Source organism: Lynx rufus, unplaced genomic scaffold (genome assembly GCF_022079265.1).
Source record: "Lynx rufus isolate CCGP_SWC_20201006 ecotype Redwood Valley unplaced genomic scaffold, mLynRuf1.p SCAF_2, whole genome shotgun sequence".
Lineage (NCBI taxonomy): Eukaryota > Metazoa > Chordata > Mammalia > Carnivora > Felidae > Lynx > Lynx rufus.
The window spans coordinates 59,569,067-59,591,666 of NW_025814834.1; the positions used below are offsets into that span (position 1 = coordinate 59,569,067).

General features: G+C 40.1%; 1 protein-coding gene across 1 annotated transcript in view; it reads left to right on the top strand.

Annotated features, from left to right (window-relative positions):
- SP3 (Sp3 transcription factor) overlaps positions 1 to 2,433 on the top strand; it is a 59,136-nt gene extending 56,703 nt beyond the window's left edge. Inside the window, exon 7 of the mRNA XM_047086038.1 lies at positions 668 to 2,433. Within this exon, the coding sequence (XP_046941994.1) occupies positions 668 to 984 (317 nt within the window). The 3' untranslated portion in view covers positions 985 to 2,433. The remainder of the gene's footprint in view (positions 1 to 667) is intronic.
- Positions 2,434 to 22,600: the final 20,167 nt, after the last annotated feature.

Consider the following 22,600-nt stretch of genomic DNA (forward strand, 5'->3'; position numbering starts at 1 on the left):
GTTGTCTTCAACATAATAGAAGTTCAGTCAGTCTTTTGTATTTAAAAAAAGGATTTTATTCATACTGGGGAAATAAAGTTAGGCATCAGGGTCTTGAATTAACTATAACATCATGGTATATCAGGCTTGCTCTTGACTATTCCAGCTAAAATCACATCAGCTAGCCATCTCCATTATTCCTGGGATTATCAGTCTTATTGGAGCACAGGCTATGTTTTTGCTTTAATCTTAAGTACCCTGTGTAGTTCCTTGAATTCACATTTAAAAGGTTTAGTATCATGGATATGACATGCTAATAATACCTTAAATATAGCTTAAAACAGTGTGCTCTTTGCAGATGGTCATTTTTTAGCTGTACGGTGTCTTCTAACAGATGTTTCAAAACAAACTATTGGCATAGCTGAGGTATTCAAGTCGTATCCAGATATCAGTCTATAACTTCGAAGATCACTTTTCATTCAGAAGTAAAGAGGACAGATTTATTTTGAGGGAAGAGTACTCTATGTGAGAAATCTTGCAAGGACCGCTCACGAAACGAATACACTTTTAATGGAACTGAACTCTGCTTCCTGTCTCTGTCAGTGTTGGCTTATTTTCTTTCTCAGCAGATGATCAGTCTATTCATGTTGAATTTAAAAAACTAAGTAACCTAATTTCTTTTTAACAGGTGAGAAGAAATTTGTTTGTCCAGAATGTTCAAAACGCTTTATGAGAAGTGACCACCTTGCCAAACATATTAAAACACATCAGAATAAAAAAGGTATTCACTCTAGCAGTACAGTGCTGGCATCTGTGGAAGCTGCACGAGACGATGCTTTGATTACTGCAGGAGGAACAACACTTATCCTTGCAAATATTCAACAAGGTTCTGTTTCAGGGATAGGAACTGTTAATACTTCCACCACCAGCAATCAGGATATCCTTACCAACACTGAAATACCTTTACAGCTTGTCACAGTTTCTGGAAACGAGACAATGGAGTAAATATTACACAAATACTTATTCATTGTGGTTATTTTTATACAGTAGTGAGAAGAATATTGTTCCTAAGTTCTTAGATATCTTTTTATTGATGTGCAAAAATTTTTGGATTGACAGTAACTTGGTTATACATGACACTGAAATGCCTTACTTTGTATGATATTCCATAGTATATTAAAAATGGTAAAATTGCATGGGTTTTGTAGGTACTTTTGGAATCTAGAAGAAATGAAATTTTACCAAGTTATATAAAGAGAAAATTGAATTTAACAATGCGAATGGTAGTCTAACCAAATGCATCAATCCTGTGTGGTTTAGTGTAAAAATGAGAACATGTTGGTATTTATCTATTGTAAGATAAAAAAAAAAAAGTTGGTGGGTGAAAGAAATCATGTTATGATAAAAAAATTTTTGTAATTTTCTTGATGACTGGAATTTTTATTATGCATAACTGACAAATCAAGTTTCCAAGCAAATGTTACATAGTGTAGGCTTTACTTAGCTTATCAATTTGTCATTTTGAAGCTAATTATTTTAATTAGGTTAACTATGTACAATATTTTAAGCATTACTCTTGTAAGATTTTGAAAACTACATTTTAACATGGAACTCTAGGGATAGTCACCTTTTAAAATCCTGTTGAAAAGCCATGTTTAAGATTTAATTTGCCAAAATAATGTCTTGTTAATATTCTTTCAATAACGAAGTTGGGCAATATAACCAATGTTTAAAAAAAAAGTTTAAAATGTATAGGTTGAGGCATTTGGGTGGTAAGAAAATGTTAAAGTGAATTATCCCTTTTCTTGAATATTGGAGGACCAAAAAAAAAATAAGGTGTATTGCGTCTTAGCAGTGATTTTTTTTTTTTTTTTTTTTTTTAAATCCAATCTTGTTTCCAAAAACCATATGTCTGCCAGGGCCTTAAAAGCCATCATGTAAATTACCAGTAAAGTATAACATATGCAAACATAAAATCACTTCCATAGTGACGATACTCCAACCATATGGATATTAGTCATAGAAAACTAGAGGTTTATGATATTTTTTTAAGTCTTTTTTTTTTTTTTTTTGTCTAGGTAGTCAGTCTGCACTTAAATATCAACCATTTTCCTTTTTTGCTTCTTCCCTTAAAATTTATATGTATCCAGTACATTTAATTGAGAAATGTATGTTTTTTATTATGCTGTATTTTCTTTTTATTTTTTAATTATTGTTTATATTTTCAATTATTAAAAAATGTACAAAATAAAGTTTCATTGCTGGTCTTGTAAGAGCTATACAATTTTCCTAAATGTATACCTATAACTGCAGCAGTTCACCTATTTCAAAATTTGGAATTCTGTTCATTTGTTATTCTTAAGACCACCTCAAACTTAAAGGCTACCTTATTGTACGTTTAAAGTGTATTATAACAGTGTGGTAGTTAATAAAACACTATTTTTTTTCTTTTGAGTTTGTTGTATTCCTATGCATTTAAAATATTTGCAGTGGTATGGGGTAAGAAAAATCTGTGTGGTTCATTTTTCTTCACCTTTTGTTCACAGATTCTTGATCTCAGACACTGAAATTATTGGGAGAAGGGATATTTACTTGAAAAGGGAGGAGTAGAGGCCCTAGCAGATGACTGATTTTCTCCTGAAAATGAGCTCATTAAATAAAACTTTTGAAAAAAAATCTTTTAATTCTAAGTCCACATTGATTCACATTAATTGTAATAATCCCATTTTGCAAACCTTGTTTTTATTTCCGCAGTTAAAGCAGTGCAGAATATTTTGATTTATTAAAAATGTGAGTTTACATGAAGATTCTTGAAAATGATAATGTAAGACATACTTTGGTAACCGTGGCACGAGTTAGTTGAAAAAGTTATGTTTTGAGTTTGTGTAGGTCTAAATCATGATAAGGGCAGAGTGAAAAGGAAAGGAAAAGTTAACATTATGACTGAATTTTGGATATTTTTAAATGAAAAATCCAGTTACTTTCCATGTGTTTCCAGTGGGGGTGAAGATTAAGATTTCCATTGTTTTCCAGGCCCAGTCTGACACTGTCAATAATATCTTTGAATGCATAGGACAACTCTTAGATACACATAGAAACACAGGCAGAGTTTTCTTTCCTAAATGTGAGACTTAAGCTTGTGATGTGAAATAGGCATTATTACTTGAATTATAGAAATTAATGGAATGTACAATTATTTTGAAGTTACAAGGATCAGAATTTGAATCTTTAAACTCCAGTTAATTTTTAGAAGTTTTTTTATTACTGAAGATGTGTGAAGAGGATTATGTGAGAAGGTTGCTCACTTGAGCAAAATACCTATTAAGTCAGGGGATTCTAGAGTGTGATAGTAGAGATGTTTTTAAATAATATTGAAATTTTACAGTAAGTTTATAGAGTGCTTTTGATCCATGAGTTTCCAAGCATATTTTATCAGTTCTTGGAGCATGAATACAATGAAGAACGTTAAGTAGTCCTAAAAATTATTTACACTTTTAGATTTTAAAGAGTGCCCACTAGGAATATGTCCGTGAGCTGTGGCTCTTTACCTAGCAAAAAGAGTCAGTGTTCAGCCTCAGCCTAGGTCATTTCAAATATTTCTATTTTTGTATTTAAAAGTGCTGAATATATTGATCTATTTTTTTCTAGTTCTAGAATCTTAGTATTGTGTAAGAGTATATTTCTTAGTGCAAGTATACTCTTTAGTAGGTATTTCATCAATTGCTTTATTTTCGTGAAGGCCTAGAGGGTGCATATTCAGTATATTTACATGCAAATAATTCCTCTTTATCGGAACTATCAGAACGTAGTCACGTAGTCGGGTAGATGTCTGTACTCTGTATACCTCAACTTAAAATACCACAAGAAAATTTTATTTTCTGTATTTTGAGACTTAATGACTTTGAGAAGTAATGCAATTAACCCAAAAGCACATAAAGCTTTAAAGGAATATGTTGCAAAAGTCAGGTGCCCTGTAAGTAACATTGGGCAAAATAGTGAAAATGCTTAAGATAATTCAAAATAGTGGAAGTACTTAAATAGTAAAAATATGTGTACTCATAAGTTGAAGGCATGTCAAACACTTCATAGAAAATCGTTTTTAGCCAGTATTGCATCAGAAAATGCTGGGAGCATTTTAAAACGTCCACAGGTCTTGCTGCATTTTTTACCTAAATCTACATTTCTGGGGATGGAGACTATATATGTATTTTGTAATAGCTCCGTAAGTGGTTCTGATAAACACTCCTGGGTTAGAATCACTTAAATAGAGCAAGCATCTTTGATCTCAAAATTTTTGTTTTATTAAAAATCTTGTATTCAATATTGCTTGAAATTTGTGGTTATTATTACTAATAGCATTTGGCTTTAACCCTATTAGTAACCGTTTGGTTTTTAGTTTTTTTTTTTTTTTTTTTTTCCAACATTTATTTATTTTTGGGACAGAGAGAGACAGAGCATGAACGGGGGAGGGGCAGAGAGAGAGGGAGACACAGAATCGGAAACAGGCTCCAGGCTCTGAGCCATCAGCCCAGAGCCCGACGCGGGGCTCGAACTCACGGACCGCGAGATCGTGACCTGGCTGAAGTCGGACGCTTAACCGACTGCGCCACCCAGGCGCCCCTGGTTTTTAGTTTTAATTAAGTTGGTAAGAATGTTTTTAATGTAAAAGAACTATTTGGTTCACCAAATACTATGTTTAAAACTTTTTGCCATAAATGAGTAGCAAGTCTTTTGTCTGATACTGAGCACAAAATGAATTGGTTGATATTTTAGTGAAATCACCTTCTCTAAAGTGTTGAAGACCCAAAGATACTGATTTTGGTCTTTTGGACAGATTTGTATATATTGTGATAAATATATACCAGCAGCGGATGCAACGTGCTCCAGAAATGTAGAGGAGGGAGAATTCTGCATGGAGAGATCTGGGGAAAGGCAGAGGAAATGGCGTCAGGAAAGGCACAGTGTGATTTGTTACACATGACGAGGATTTGTGACGAATGGAGTGGAAGAGTTGGAGGAGGTGGTCAGATTGCAGAGGCGTTCAGAATTTAATTTTTACCAGTGGTTCCTAATCTTTTTGGAATCCTGGGTCTTAGAGAAAAATGCAAGAGCTCTCATTTAAATCCAAGATGTTTGAACACTGCATGGGGATCTGTTTGAGCTAAAGCCTGAACCCTTGGAAAACGGTCAGACTTAAGGAACTGGGAGAAAGAGGAGTCATCAGGGAGGTTGTCAGAAACCATAGACGGTGTCGTGATGGTGATGAACATAAAATGTAGTAGAGAGGTTAAGTTGGATGAAAAGCAGGAAAAGACCGTTGGTTTTGGCAATAAGGAGTTGCCTGCTGATCTTTTTAAGCAGTTGGTGAGAGTATTGGGTAAAAGACTGGTTGAAAGCACAGGAGACGAGGCTATGGAGACAGCAAGCATAGCTATTCTGTTAAATTTGATGGTAAAGAGAATAAAGGAGGCAGATGCTGAGTAAGGAATGAGAAAATTGTTGAAGTTTCTCATAAAATGGGTACATTTTTATATTAATAAATATTAACTATAAAAATTTAAGTGACCTCTAAGCTGGAGTTGAAATTTTTTTTTTTAAGTTTATTTTGAGAGAGAGCACAAGCAGAGGAGGGGCAGAGAGAGAAAATCCCAAGCAGGTTCTGCACATCGAGCCCGATGCAGGGCTCAAACCCACAAACCATGAGATCGTGACCTGAGCTGAAACTAAGAGTCAAGACGCTTAACCAACTGAGCCACCCAGGTGCCCCTGGATTTGAAATTTTTAAAGAACTGCATATGCTGTTAAGTAACATGATTCTTAATCATTTCATCATTATATATTTAAATGCAGTTTTTCGGTATTAAAAGGGTGCCGAATGAGAGGTCTCGGTTTCCTTCAGTCTTTCCCCACTCCCCAGGTTTTAATTCCTTTGTTTTTTTATAAATCCGTATTAAGCTACCTACTTGATACGTGAGAACAGATAGGTTTCTTACCTTCTTAAAACCTAATTTTCATCATCCACAAAAAGGGGATAACAATGGTATCCCTCATACGATTGTTGTGAAGATTAAAATGTAAGCATTTATCGTAGTGCCTCTGGCTTAGAGCAGCAACTCATAATTTTTTCTCCTTCCACATCTGAAGACATTTTTCTGTGGTGAAGGGGACAGTACTTGGGGGTTTCCATTGTTTGTAGTTCATGCATTGATTTTTCTTCTTCAGAAAGAGGGAGTTTTTTTTTTTTTTTAATGGAAAAAAAATATGAAAAGAGAACTATAGAATCTAAATTGCTGGTGGACAATGTCCGTGAAGTGACTGCCCCGTCAGAAAGTATGGAAATAAAGAATGAAGCACAGAAAGTGTCATCTTAAGGAAATTACAACCTGATGTAGAATTCTATCCTATTTTAGCATTTCTAGGAACCAACCAGAGAATCTTTAGATTCATTTTGATTTAATTTAGCATTCAGTGGCTCCAACCTTAAGTTGGAAAAGGCCATCAAAGAAATTCAGCCTATTTTCTCCAAGAAAAGTCTAAGCATCCAATTAATAGACAACAGAAATGAAATGTTGTAGCAGATAATTTCTAGGATTGCTGCCCAACTTTTGACCTATTTTCTGAGGATTACTTCTGCCACCTTCAGGGAGGAGTTGTTTAGATGATTGGACAAGGAATGGACATGTCAAATTGGAGCCAAGTAGGTGATTTGCAAATTTAGAACAGGGAAACCGATGTCTTGGGAAGTTGCATTTGGGACATGGATGTGAAGCAGAAAGAATAAAAGACAAGACTGTACAATCCCAGAATAAAAAGATGACGAGAACAGCTGCCTTGATTGCTGGTAACCGCAGTTTTTGTTCCAATGTTTTGTGCCTGTCTACGTTTCGGGCTCTTGGGTTCAGTAAGTTACCCTTAAAACCTTACAGAGGTTCCTCACCTTCCACCTTTAGTTCTTACGTCTGGGAGGCTGTTACTTGTTATCAAATAATGCCAACTAAAACATAAGATACAATTCCTTCTTGCATAACGTAAGTGGTCTGAATTAGTTGATGACTTGGTCCTGTAGAAAATACCACAAAAAAAACCCATCATCAGTGCCAGATGAGTCGGGTTTAGATGAGGGAGAACTTAGTTTAGAGCCTGAGTGAGTCAGAAAGGGTGAGCCTTGAAGGGCCAGTGAAATGTACCCAAGGGAACTGATTAAAAGGCCAGAAAAGTCCATCTACTGTTTGAGGACTCTTATCAAAGGGCTGTGTATTTGGAGTTAAGGAATATTGGCTTTCTTGCCAATGTTAGCTTTGTAGTTAATCTCTCATGCTATATGTTCTTCCCTTCATATTTTCATTATGCACACAGGTTTGGTTTGGGCCTCACTTTTAATTGTGTGTAGCCAATTACTTAGTCGTCCTTATACCCTGATTCTTTAAAAATCTTCAGTAAATTGCATCTTTCCCATTTGTGCTCTTGGTAAATTTCTGTGGCTTTTCATCTTGACTCATTTAATAAAGGTGAAACTTTTCACAGTAGACACAGTGCCTAGATTTCAGACTTAGACACATATGGATTTATGTCCTGGCTCTGCTGCTTACTAGCTATGTGACCTTGGACTCTACATTCCATTCCCAGCCTCAGTTTTCCAATCTGTGAAATGATAATAGGAGCATTATCTCCATAAGGGGGATGGAGGAGATTAAATAAGTTAATGCATGTAAACCATTTCTCACAGTGCCTGATACATAGCTAAGAATTAAGTAAATATAAGCCTTGGAGGAATCAATATTCTTTCTACATTTGGAAACAGTTATCCCCATCATGTATTAATGTGTCTATTCGCTTTCATCTAGCTAGCTGTCTATCAGCAAACATTAACAAAATTGCTATTATTTGTATTGTGCCTTTTTATTATGAAGCATTTAAACATACAGAAAAAAATATAGAAAACAATATAGTGAATACCCGTGTATCCACCATCCAGCTTTTACAATCTTATATTTTACACACATTTGCTTCTTTTTAAAAAGTTCTGGCTACAGTGAAATCTATGCAGCCCTGTCTCATTCCATTCCTTTCCCTTTACCCACAGAGGTACCTGCTGCTCTCAATTTTGTTTATCGGAATGATACCATGAACTGTGTTACATGCTTATTATATATATGCCTATGTAGGATTGTCTTCATGTTTTCGAAACTTTATATAAATGGTATCATAGTGTAGATTAACCTTATGGAACTTGTTTTTCTCATTCATGTTGTTGAGATGTATCCATGTGAATACATGTTTCTCTAAAGCATTCATTTAAAAACGCCGTAGTTCATTGAGTATATCACAATTTCTCCATTTTCTTGTCGACGCATGTTTCAGTTATTTAAAATTTTTCGCTTATAAACAATGCTGCAATGAAATACTTGACATGTTTCCTTGTGCACTTGTGTGAGTGTTTGAGGTATGTATCATGAACTTTGGTCACTGGCCAACAGGATATTCTTCAAGTTTATTAAATATTGCCAAGTTGATCTGCACTGGGTTCATACCAAATCACAGTCCTACCAGCAGTGTATAGGCGTTCACATGTTCCCATACTCTCTAACTGCTGGCCTTGGCAGAGATTTTTTCCAATGAAAAGCAATGCAATTTTATTTTGGACTTTGACAAAATGGTTTACAGTTCATCTGGGAGAAAAACAAGTCAGGGTAAAAAGTTAAAAAGGCATCGGAAAACCTAAGCCACGTGTATATAAAGACATTGATATCAGCAGGCATAAGCGAGCATTCGACAAGAGTAACAGAAACAATGCGTGCTTTTCTTACTGGTTCCACCCTTTAACTGGCAATTTAGCCCCTGCCCTGGTGTGCTACTCCCCCTAGCCTCTCACTGTCGAGGCCTCTACACAGGAGACCACCCTCTTGGATGGAATATTGTAAAGAAGGCTCAAGCCCAGCTGACTGCCTTCCGTGGTGCCCTTCATCCAGGGGCTGGGATATAGGCTGCTACGGCACCGTGGCCTCTTGTCTGCTCTGTTCTCCAGTTCTTCCTGGCATCCACACACCCACTCCAACTCACGTAGTCCTTTTGACCAGCCCGCCAGCTGCATAAGCCAGCTTCACATTGGGGAAACCCTCTCTTGCAGACCCCCAGAATTACCATATATTCCCACATGATGGATGTGAAATAACTCATGATTTTGATTCTCATTTTCCTTTATTCTGGTGCGGTTGAGCCTATTTCATTAAGTTTATAATCCATGTTTCCTCTGAAGGGAATTAGCTATTTGAATCCTTTGCCCTTTTGCCTTTTTAATTATTTGCATTTTTGCATTGATTTTTACATTCTTGGGCACCTGGGTGGCTCAGTTGGTTAAGCGTCCGACTTCGGCTCAGGTCATGACCTCATGGTTCGTGGGTTCAAGCCCCACGTCGGGCTCTGTGCTGACAGCTCAGAGCCTGGAGCCTCTTGGGATTCTGCCTCTCCCTTGCTCTCTGCACCTCCCCCTCTCATGCTCTGTTTCTCTCTGTCTCAAAAATAAGTAAACACACACAAAAAAATTAAACATAATAAATTCCAGATACATATTATTTTAGAGATCAATGGGCTAATAATATCTTTTTCTGACATGGGGCTTTTCTTCCTAGCATTATGGTGTTTTGTGTATATAGGTTGCTGTTTTGTAAGAGTTTTACTGAATCTATGAGGTGCAGCTTTTCTGTCTTTCTGAGGAAATTCTCTGGTGTTATAAAAATATTTTCCTCTAAAAATTTTACCATTTTGTTTTTCAGTTTAGCTTATTAATCCAATTTGAAGTTATTCATTTAGGTGTGAAGTCTCTACTATTTTCATATGGATGTCTTCTTGGCACATTATTGAATGGCCCAACTTACCCCCACTGATTGTAATGCTACTTCTGTCATTTATCAAGTTTCCATTTTTATGTAGCTCTATTCCTCCAGTCCTTTCTGTCTTCCCTGTGTGAGCACCATACAACCATACCATGGCTTTAATATCTTTTTTTGTTGTTTTTTAGAGAGAGAGAGCACAAGCGGGAGAGAGGGACAGAGGGAGAGAGAATTTTAACCAGACTTCATGCTCAGTGCAGAGCCTGATGCAGGGCTTGATCCCACGACCCTGGGATCATCACCTGAGCCAAGGTCAAGAGTCGGATGCTCCACCTACTGAGCCACGTAGGTGCCCTAGCTTCCACATCTTGCTATCTGGTAGGGCAAGCCTCTGCTCACCTCTAACCTGTCCTTCAAAATAGTTTTGACTGTTTTGATCCCTAGCTTTTTCTGTGAGCTTAAGATTAAACTGTCAAGTATCACTGAAAAATCATGTTAGGATTCTATTGGAAGTATATTGAGTGTATATGTTAGTTTGGAGGAAGAATGTTATCTTCTTATCCATGGACATTCTGTATCTTCCCTTATTCAAGTCTATTTTAATGTTCTTTTTATAGATGATCTTCTCTTTGAAAGGTCTTACACATCTTTTTACATTTTTTTCTATGTTGTTTCTTTGGTTGTTTTTTGGTTTTTTGTTCTTTTGCTATAGGAATACCTTTTCTTTTTTTAAATTTTTTTTGTTAACGTTTATTTATGTTTGAGACAGAGACAGAGCATGAACGGGGGAGGGTCAGAGAGAGAGAGACACAGAATCTGAAACAGGCTCCAGGCTGTCAGCACAGAGCCCGACGCGGGGCTCCAACTCACAGACCGCGAGATCATGACCTGAGCCGAAGTCGGCCGCTTAACCGACTGAGCCACCCAGGTGCCCCCCCCTTTTATTTTTTTTTTAAGTTCAATGAGTAAATTAGTCACTACTGATCTATATACTTGCTATTGATTTCTATAAACTGTTTCTAACAATCCTACATAATTCTCTTGCTAGGTCTAATAGTTTGCCTATAGATTTTATAACATTTTTATGGAGACAGTCATGTAGTCCTCAAATAAAAGTTTTGTCTCTTCATTTCCAATTCTGATACCTCTACTTTTAAAAATATCTTACTGCAGGGCGCCTTGGTGGCTCAGTCCGTTAAGCGGCCGACTCGTGGCTTCTGCTCAGGTCATGATCTCATGGTTCGTGAGTTCGAGTCCCACATCGGGCTCTGTGCTGGCTGTGAGGAGCCTGCTTGGGATTCTCTCTCTCTGCCCCTCCCCCCACTTGCGCTCATACACTCTCTCTCTCTCAAAAAAAAAAAAAAAACACAACAAACATTTTTAAGAAAAAAAAAATCTATCTTATTGCATTGGCAGCTTAGTATTAACCTGAAATGCTGATAACAGACATCTCTGCCCTGTTTCTGACTATCATTTACTTTTCTTTCTCACATTGGATCCTTGTGCTGTGAGCTTGGCCCTTGGGATAAAAAGATGATCAATTCGTAGTTTCTGTCCTGAAGGCGAATAGGCTGATGACATTCTGACTACAATTGCCTTTCTGACTTAAAAAAAAAAAAAAAAATCTATCTTGTTAATCTAGTTTCCTGTACTCTTTAACATTATAGCAACATATTCCCTTTATTTCAAAGTTAGGGGAGGGCTAGCTTTTTTTTCCCCCTTAAACATTACCCTCCAGGAGCTCCAGCATAACCCTGCTAAGTGTCCACAGATGTGACATCTGGAACATCGTACCTCAAGTATGTAAGAGCCAGAGTGTAGGCCCTCTGTCTGCTTGGCACAGGGTTATGTACATGAGGACACCTAATAAACATTTTATGATGTTCAAAGAAAGAACGTGGAGACTTACTTGCTCAGGCTCTAGTGTGAACCTCAAAGCTTACTTGATAGGCCACATTCAGGGTGGGGAAAAAACCCAGAAAAGTTGCTTGTGGGGGTCTGTCTTTCTGGTTCAAGTCTTCTCGAATCTACCCGAACACTGGAGACAGTAGTCAACCCTGAAACAGAAATTAGAGACTCTAAGGCAGCAACATATGCACACAGCCAACTCTCTAATCTCAGTTCTTGAGGAAGGAAAAAGTAACATTCTGCCCTGTGAAAGCATCATTTGCCTGATGCTATACATCGGCAGGGACAGTAGGTGTAAACCACCCAGAACCAGGAGGCTTGTATCATCTGGGCTTCTCTCTGCTGGACTGGTTCCTTCTGCGGTTGGCAAAGGATGAAGGGACAGTGTTGATGTTTCTTGTGTCCCAGAATTTAAACTGACGACACGGGGGAGAGGCGCGGTGGAAGGAAGTGAACAGTGAGGAGGACCGTGCGAGGGGATCTCGGGGCGGGGCTCCGTCTTCAGCACTGGCGCTGGGTGTCCTCCTAACAATGTGTTCGGGGGACGCCTGCTTGGCTCAGTCGGCTGAGCATCCAACTCCTGATTTTACCTCAGGTCACGATCCCAGGGCTGTGAGATCAAGCCCTGTGTCGGGCTGTGTGCTGGGTCTGGAGCCTGATTAAGATTCTCTCTCCCTCTGCCCCTCCCCGACTTGCCCTCTGGCTTGCTGTTTGTACAGAGTCTTAATATTATTTGAAGATGGCATTCTGGACTCGGGCCCACTGTGATCATGCCTTCGTGTTCTTGAGGATTTCCCCCCACAACTTGAGAGCTGCTGGCGAGAAAGCTGCCAAACTTCAGTTTCTCTGTGGTTTTGCTCTGAAAGGGCGGAGAACGCTGTCCTTTGCAAAGTCACAAAATTAGCAGGGTCGTGGTGCGGCTCCTGTCAAGTTGTTGGGCAGTCAAGCCTCCAGCTGCAGAAGGGCCTCTGATGCTCGTCCCTGGTCTCTAAGAATTAGCAGTCTCTGCTGTGCCTTCATTCCCCTCTTGCCAAATGGGCAGTGAGGGTGAGCGAAGTCGTGCTTTGGCTTGTCTCACGATCACCTGCTCCTCCAGCTTCACAGTCAACTTCTTGAAAGAGCTGTTCCACATTCTGTCCACCCCCTCTTCTCCTACCCTCTTATGTAAAAAAATTTTCTTAAGTTTATTTATTTTGAGAGACAGAGAGACAGAGAGAATCCCAAGCAGGCTCTGCACTGTCAGCGCAGAGCCCAATGCAGGGCTTGAACTCATGAACCATGAGATCGTGACCTGAGCTGAAGTCGGATGCTCAACCAACTGAGCCACCCAGATGCCCCTCTCCCACCCTCTTCTCAATTTACTCTCGTCTGGTTTCTGTCCCATCCACTAACAACAAGCTTTCGAAAAGGTCGAGAATGACCTCCACAGCATAACCATGTAACATTTAAACATTCACATTCTGCTTGACCTCAAAAGTGTTGGGGTCAGTTGTGTGTCCCCCTCTTCTTGAAACAGTATCTTTCCTTGACATCCATGGCCCTCCTGAGTTTCCTTCTACTTCTTTCCACTCATCTCCTTTCCTAGCTTTTCTTCTGACACTTAAATGTTGGGTTTTCTCAAGTCCTGATCTGAGTTGAATTCTCTCCTCATTTTGCACTCTTACTCTCCTCATTTTGATCTCATTCATTCTGGGGATTTCCTTTTACTCTGCACATGGACAGTCACGAAGTTTTCTGTCCCTACTCTGCTCCCCACTTGAATTGCACCCAAGATACTGAACTACCCTTTTGTCCTCCCTGTTGAAAGTTTCACAGGTACTTCAAAATTTATATGTTCAAAACGCAATTTCTGAATGTCTGCCCCTCATCCTGGACCATCAGTATGTATCTTTTTTTTTTTAATTTTTTAATGTCTTAATTTATTTTTGAGAGAGAGAGATAGAGCGTGAGCAGGGGTGGGGCAGAGAGAGAGGGAGACACAGAATCTGAAGCAGGCTCCAGGCTCTGAGCTGTCAGCACAGAGCCCAACATGGGGATCAAACCCGTGAACTGCAAGATCATGACCCGAGCCGAAGTCGGACGCTTAACTGACTGAGCCACCCAGGTGCCCCAGTATCTTTCTTAATGAATAGCATCATCATATGCATCTAGATGCTCATGCCAGAAAAGCGAAAATGAGCCTTGACCACCTTCTCCTTCTCATCCCCCATATCGTTCCTGTTGATATTTCAAATGTTCCAGAGCCATGCGTCTCTCTACACCTCTCCTGCCAGCAGCCATTACTTTTTTGTCTTAATCCAGATTATGGCAATATCCTCTTATTTGGACTCCACCAAAGTAACCACCCTTCTTGACTCCCTAACTAGTCTGCTCTCCAAAATAGCAGCCCAGAGGGATTAAAAAAAAAAAAAATACCAGTCTCCTTAAAACTCTTTATTGGCACTTCCAATAGCATCCTGAGTCTTTCCCATGGTTGATCCCCTGCTGACTTGATCATCTTCCTCAAGGAGTCTGTCCCTCATTTGCTGTGCTCCAGCCACTGTGGCTTCTCTCACTTCCTCAGATAGTTCACGTTCCTTCTGGCTTGCGCCTGGGCTTTGTGCGTTCTGTCAAGGCTGCATTATGGCTTCGGTATGCTGCAGGCACTTTTGCGTTGGGGGCCCCTGCACGAATTTTCTACAAGTTTGTATTTTATGATAACCTTGGTACAAAGGTAAATATGATCCAGGTTGGATTCATTTCTTTCTTTTTTCTATCAAGATAACATTCACATAACATACAATGAACTATGTTAAGATGTACGATGCAACGGCATTTAATTTCGTGACAATGTTGTATAACTACCACCTCTGTCTGGTTCCAAAGCGCTACCTGAGAAAGAAACCCTGTACCTATTAAGTAGTTACTCTCCATAACCTCCTTCACTCAGTCCCTTGAGAACCTCTAATCTGCTTTCTGTCTCCATGGATTTACCTCTTCTGGATATTTCACGTAAGTGGAATTCTACGGCATGTCGCCTTTTGTATCTGGCTCCTTTCACTTAACACCACATCTTGGAGGTTCATCCACAATGGAACATTATCAGTTATGTGACTGAATATTTTCACGACCGAATAGAATTGTGTCGTTGTATGGATAGATCACATTTTGGTCATCCATTCGTCCACTGGTGGGAATTCGGTTGTTTAACCTTTCTACTGGCGTCAGTGAATATTCACGTGTAAATATTTGAATGCCTGTTTCAACTTTAGGGCGTATATACCTAGGAGCATGATTGCTGGATTCATTATTCTCCTGATTTTAAAACAAATTAAAAACATCTGCATGGACCCCTAAATGTATTATGAGCCTAGGTACTGTGCCTACTGTGCCTGATGATTAAGTGGACCCTGCATTCTGGTCCTTCCATCTGAGATGTTCCTATTGTATCTTGGCCGCACCACGGGAGGGTGCAAAGTGTCCGTTGGGAGAGGAGATGGGACCCACTGAGTAAGATGGAGAGTGGATTAGTCTCAATTTCCATCCCAGGGAGAAATAAATTGATGGCAAGAGGCATTCTGCGCTCAAAGCAAAGAACTGCTCTGCACATCTGTATGTATAATCAACTCACTGTCTGGCTCCCTCAGCTGGAGCTAGCCCATCTCCCCAGCTCCTGGCACCAGGGTCCTCTCTTGATTCTCGTGCTCTTCCCCCAGCTCACTACCTCCCCTCGGGGAACCTGACTTTAACGAAAGAAAAATGACCGATGCCTCTGGTCTCAAGCCCGGCACTGGTGGTGTCAGATCGTAACATCCAACCCAGTTATGCTGACCTAGTTCTTTTCTTCAAGACATTGTGCTATGGGAAAGCCTCAAGTAAAATCTGAACTTCCTGAAGAAAGAAATTCCAAGTAGAATAAAGTATAAATAAATACTGTATGAGAGAGAACATGGTGCCTTCCCTGGTACTCTATTGTAGAGCTTCTCTAATACTTTTACAGGAACCTGGCGGTAGCAGAAAAGACAGAAGAAGCGAGCCATGTTTTTGTTTGAACGGGTCTTTCTCTTTTCATGTTAACCCCGAGTTTCTCTATCTCCTTTCTCTTTGTTTCTTTTTCTTGCAATTGAATTCAGCTGAAGACTAAAGGGGACTGGTACAGAGTTTTTATCAAAGGGGATGAAGTATCTAAATTTACCAGCCTTACCATCCAGACTTCCCTCTGTCTTCCTCACTGTTTGTCTGCATACCAAGCAGTTAAGAGGAATAGCCTGGACAGATCTGCCATTGTTTCACGTTCTTCACATCACTACTTCCTTCTGCTGACGTTTGTAACAAGAGAAGATTATAGTCAGAAAAAGTCCCTACCCAATTTTTGGGGGGCAAACCCACAATATTTTCCATTCCCCCTTTTAATTACATTCGCTCTGTGGTTTGGGTAAGCAGACCACATTGCTTGCCGCCTAAATTATTTTCCGAGTACCCAATTGCACCATCCCTGCACACATCCCCAAATCATCTCCTACGTGTGTTCAGGCAAGCTGTCTTTTAGGATGTTGAGTTATGTCCTCTATTATGATCTATAATTACAGCATCAATGTCTATACACCTTTTGTTACAAATACATGCTAATTATTTTTTCCTGTTTCAAGATTATTAAAGCAGTTCCTAGGCATTAAAGGATACTGTCAAGAGAGTCAATATTGAACAGAAGATTGGCTGGGGGGAGAACAGAAGTTTCCGTAGATTAACTTAATAACTTTACACTGGCCATGATGCCTCTTAATATGTTTTTGACAGTTAGTAATTGGTGGATTTCCCCTACTTCCCTTTGAATTATTTTGTGAAATCAAATGGGTCATTATGAAGCCTAAAGACGCAGTAATCTTATTTTATTTTATCATGTCAAAATTAGCTCCATTTGGAGATGTGCAAATTGTGTTTGTCAGTACTTAGCAAATGTTTCACCGTGATGGAAAATTGCCTCTACTTTTGTCAAGAGCTCAAGATTATAATAAACGCCATGGTGATGCAGAATGGCTCATGGGTCTGGAAAACCTGAGGAAGTGGGCCAAGACTATCATGGATTTTTTTTTTTTTTAAATGCAAAGAAGAAAAAGAGTAAAAATGGTTTTCTGAATCCAAGATGCTCTGATTTCCCCAAGACTCCATATTTTATGAGAGAAACTAGACATGAAAGGGTTTTCTCAGCCTGTTTGAGAATTTTTTCTCTTTTCTACTTTAGTTTCCCTTTGGTTTTCCATCTTTCACTATGAATTATAGGCCTGGTTTCAATTTTAAATTTTGAACATGGGCCATGCCTGGGAGACCTTAATGATCTTAATTCTCAATTATAGGATCTATTTACCAAAATCACTCTATCTGATGACCCAGGAACGTGCAGGAAGACACGAGAAGGTACCATGTTAAACTCAAACGTAAAATCTAGGTTAGACGTCTCATGGTAGGAAGGGCTCTGGCTCTTTTGCCTATTGGTTCTTGGAAACTTGGGTGAAGAAGTCACCTGTCTGTGGGGGCAGTATTCATGGCGCACCTAATGAAGATGAAGCAGAGCCTCTCAGGCCTTTGCCAGAGTCAATTAGCACTCCCCATTATCCGATGTTTCATTACCTTCTGAAGTTTCTTATGGAAAGTCTCGCAAGAGGTGTTTTATGAACAAGTTGTAACTATTTTTATGGATTTTAGTGAGTTAGACCAGATTCATGACCCACAACCACATTTGCCATTATGAGCAATATAGACTTTATTTTTTCCAGATTTTGCGCAATGAATATCAATTTTCCCCTCCTTTCAGTAGCACTTAAGGGTGACGTTTTAAGAGTTATTTTATGTGGTCCTTTACAACTGAAATGAAAATGAAAGGAGATTTTGAAATGTAAACTAACCTTTGCCCCTGTTTGAAATCCTGGGGACTGGGGGTTCCCTTTTAGCATTAAGTGCCACGGGGGTGTGCACAGAACGTGAGGGGAGAATAGAAGAGGGTCAGTTAAATCAGGGTTAGGGCTCAGGGAGGGCTTCCCGGCGGAGTGACAAAAACTGAAGGTGGAAAGGGTTAGGTAAGAATGGCAAATTGGACATGACACTCCCCATGTCTATTTCGGTCACCGCTGTTTCCTCAGGGCTTAGCAGAAGACCTGATTAAATATAGTAGGCGATCAATAAATAATGGACGTGTGATTGCGGAAAGGGCCATTAACGTGCTGTCCTTCTACAGCAACATGCTTGCATTCAGCAGGAACGTAGCCGTATGCAAATATTTTGGGCAGCAGCAGACTCTCAGGGAGGAAGAGCTTCAGGGCAGATGGTGTCTCAGATAAAAGCTCTTACGTGGCTGCCTCCTGTATCTTCATTACGTCACTGATTGGGAATATGGATAGGAAAAACCAGGAAATAAATGCTAATGATGATCGCCTAAACTTCCTTCACTAGTGAAATTTGGGCTCTCATCTGGGCTCACCATGGGTGCGTGGTGCTCTACAGAAGTGGCCACAATCCTGAGGGGACAGCAGATGATTTCTGGTCCAAAGGGAGCCTGGCTTCAACTACTGGCCTGAGAAAAAGCTGCAGAAAAGAGTTTGGGCAAAACAAAAGTGAGCATTTGCTGGTTCTGCTCATCAGGTAAGATACTCTAAGGCCAGATGGGATTTTCTCCGAGCGTCTCTGCACTGCTCTAAAGAGATAATGAGCTAACTTGCCACTTTCTCCTTGTCAAAATATATCAGAAGCAGCCGTGCACTTTAACACTGTCCTGAGAACAGTAGGGAGAAATAACTCACAGGGCATGGTGATTGCCCTAATTTTGACTCAAGTATTTTTTGCAGCCCATAAGGTAGCAGAAAAAAGAGTGGATGAAGATGTTTAATTTGCGATTTTTGTTGAGGATGCAAGTAGCGTGGAAGCTTCTGTCACTGTCCTTCTCTGAACAGCTCGAACGATAGACCAGTACACAACACGTTTCCGGCACAGACGTTGGTCCAGTAGTTCTGCCTTTGAAAATAACTTGATACCGGCTACAAAGTTCTTTCCAGCCAGAGCCCCCTGTCCTCTGCCTGCAACCACCTCCAAAACACATCTGAGTGTTAGAAGGGCGACTGGGTGGGAGTGGCCTGGGAGCACAGTGGATGTGAAAGGCAACAAGGTCTCTTGGCACATTCCCCGGAAGTGGAAGGAGATTGTGCCACCAGGAAAGTATCAACACGTTCTCGTCCCCCCGGGGAAAAGGGCTTGACAATTATTTTGATGCAAGGCCGCCACTGCAACGACAGGAAAGGCCTCCCTCTCAGCAGATGCAGCTCCTCCGCCCCCCCTCCAGGACTCACGGCTTGGCAAGAGCATCTTGGGCTGGATTTCAATCCCGACTCGTCCCCTTGCCTGGGAACAGCCAGCACAACTGTATATGGCAGCCATAATCTAATGTACCCTTTGAACAATGATTCTATTAGTACTGCAAGAGGTGGCTGCAGACAGGCATCTTTGGCAGGTTTGTTCTGGGCACCGTGCCATTCTTCTTTCCCTATTCCTTTTGTCTGTGCTCCTCTCTCCTCTCTCCGCCTGCTACCTTCAAGCTGGACCTCCAGTGTCAGCACATTATCCAGATCTTCCCTCTTAGACTTCAAATTCTTCCTCCCTCTTGGTTCTTTCATTAAAAAGTACTCATCCTCGGGGCACCTGGGTGGCTCAGTCGGTTAAGCATCCGACTTCGGCTCAGGCCATGATCTCATGGTTCGTGAGTTCGAGCCCCGCGTCGGGCTCTGTGCTGACAACTCAGAGCCTGGAGCCCGCTTCAGATTCTGTGTTTCCCTCACTCTCTGCCCCTCCCCCGCTCACACTCTGTCTCTCTCACTCTCTCAAAAATAAATAAACATTAAAAAATTTCCTCATCCTCTGCTCCATTCCTCCCAGACCCTCTGAGGGGGCAGTGCTTAATCTGGTTAATAAATTGGTGCTAAGTTGCTAATTGTTGATAAACTATTACTCTTCCAGATAGAACCTGGACGGCCTTTATATGTTGGGCCACAGGATTTCCATTTTAGTAGAGATCTTTACGGCATTAACTCCAAAGGAAATGGACACTGTGAATTTCATGTCCTGTGGCATGGCCAATAGAAAGATGTTTCAGGCTGAGTTTTCTTGCATTTCTCAGGCACACTAGGTAGGCAGTATCACTAGGCAAAATGTGAATTCAGTTGATAACCTGAAGTGATATTCAGAAGTGTTGGGCAAGCTGGAGAAGCGTATTTATAAACATTTCAATTTTTTAAAAATATTAGTGACACTATTTTAACATTTTGTAGAATGCAACTCTTACCTGCTCTCCTTGTTGTACACTTCTCTTTTGCTTTCTTCCCAACATTGCTGTACTTATTTAAATTTATTGTTTTGTAGAATAAATTTATTGGCATCCTTGTCCAGAAACAACCAAAAAGTCTTGGCGTGGTTAGCTTCAGTCATAGCTTGATCCAGGAGCTCCTATTTTCAGGCCCTGGCTACTCTTCTCCTCCTGTGCCATTATTCAGTAATCTTAAATGACCCTTGACTTTTAACCTCTATATCAAAAAAAATTTTTTTTTAACTTTAAAAAAGCTATCTTAATTTTTGAAAAATTTGATTCGGGTATGACATATAACATTCATTTGAGGTGTACAACATAATGATTTGCTTTGTATATATTGTAAAATGATCACCACTGTAAGTCTAGTTAACATCTGTCACCATTTATAGTTACAAAACTGTTTTCTTGGGGTGCCTGGGTGGCGCAGTCGGTTAAGCGTCCGACTTCAGCCAGGTCACGATCTCGCGGTCCGTGAGTTCGAGCCCCGCGTCAGGCTCTGGGCTGATGGCTCAGAGCCTGGAGCCTGTTTCCGATTCTGTGTCTCCCTCTCTCTCTGCCCCTCCCCCATTCATGCTCTGTCTCTCTCTGTCCCAAAAATAAATAAACGTTGAAAAAAAACAAAACAAAATTGTTTTCTTGTGATGAGACTTTTTAAGATCTACTCTCTTAGCAACATTTAAATACACAATACAGTATCATTAACTATAGTCCCCATGCTGTACAAAATAGTACAAAAACCATTTTGAAATCATTTTAAATTTGTGAAAGAGTTTCAAAAGTCATTCAGAAAGTTCTTGAATGCCCTCATCCCGCTTCTAGTAATGTTAACTTCCTGGGTGGCAAAAGTACAATGCTCAAAACTAAGAACTTAATACTGTTGCAATCTAAATGAAAAGACTGAGGGTCGCCATTTTTTTCCATGGAAATCTGCTTCAGCATCCAGTTGAGGATCTCGCGTCTTACTTAGATGTCACGTATCCTTAGTCTCCTCCATTCTGTGACATTTCCTTAACCATTTTTGTCTCTAATGACCTTAATACTTCCAAGAGTACTGATCAGTCAGTTTGTAAAACATAGCTCAATTTGAGTCTAATGTTTTCTCATGATGAGACTGAGGTCATGCATTTGTGTTAAGAATACCTCAGAAATTGGGGCGCCTGGGTGGCGCAGTCGGTTAAGCGTCCGACTTCAGCCAGGTCACGATCTCGCGGTTCGTGAGTTCGAGCCCCGCGTCAGGCTCTGGGCTGATGGCTCAGAGCCTGGAGCCTGTTTCCGATTCTGTGTCTCCCTCTCTCTCTGCCCCTCCCCCGTTCATGCTCTGTCTCTCTCTGTCCCAAAAATAAATAAACGTTGAAAAAAAAATTAAAAAAAAAAAAAGAATACCTCAGAAATAATATAGACTCTTCTCAGGCCATCATATTGGGGGTACATGATATCAGGATGTCGTATTACTGGTAATGTTAATTTAACATGGTGTCAGCCAGGTTTCTCCAATGAAAAGTTAACAATATCTCCCCTTGTAATTAATACACATCTTGGGGGAGATACTTGGAGACTACACAAATACCTTATTTTCCCTCAAACTTTTGCCCATTAATTTTGGAAATCATAGATTGATTTTGCCTGCAACAATTTTTACTGTATTATTCTAATAGTAATTTTCTAGTTCCCTCATTCCATCTATATTTATTGGCTGGAAGTTTTCTGTAAAAAAGCTGTTTCTTCTCCATTGATATATTTATTCAATTACTTATTGGTATCATTACCAATAAATGTCCATGACATGGACATTTATTTTATTCTATAAATTACAACCTGACTAGTCACGTTGTACATTTATTTTATTCTTGGACATTTATGGACATTTATTTATTTATTTATTTTTTTAAATTTTTTTTTTCAACGTTTATTTATTTTTGGGACAGAGAGAGACAGAGCATGAACGGGCGAGGGGCAGAGAGAGAGGGAGACACAGAATCGGAAACAGGCTCCAGGCTCTGAGCCATCAGCCCAGAGCCTGACGCGGGGCTCGAACTCCCGGACCGCGAGATCGTGACCTGGCTGAAGTCGGACGCTTAACCGACTGCGCCACCCAGGCGCCCCAACATTTATTTTATTCTATACTGTCATTATACAATCCAATAATGTCATTATTTATTTTGTTTTTCAAATGGTTCATCTTTGGCTATTGGAAGCTCTTTCATGCCTTTTGATATGCCTCCATCATCATTTTTTTTTTACGTTTATTTAATTTGAAAGAGAGAGAGAGAGAGAGAAAATGTGTGAGGGGGAGAGGGGCAGAAAGAGAGAGAGACACAAAATCCAAAGCAGGATCCAGGCTCTGAGCTGTCAGCACATAGCTCCATGCGGGGCTTGAACTCAAGAACCATGAGATTATGACCTTAGCCAAAGTCAGACGCTTAACTGACTGAGCCACCCAGGCACCCTGCCTCCATCATTGTTGTTGAACCCTTCCCTACTTTCTAGCACCTTGAGATGCAACAGACTCATATGTTTTCTCTATTGTAGTCCCAGAATCAATCATGTCTCCAAG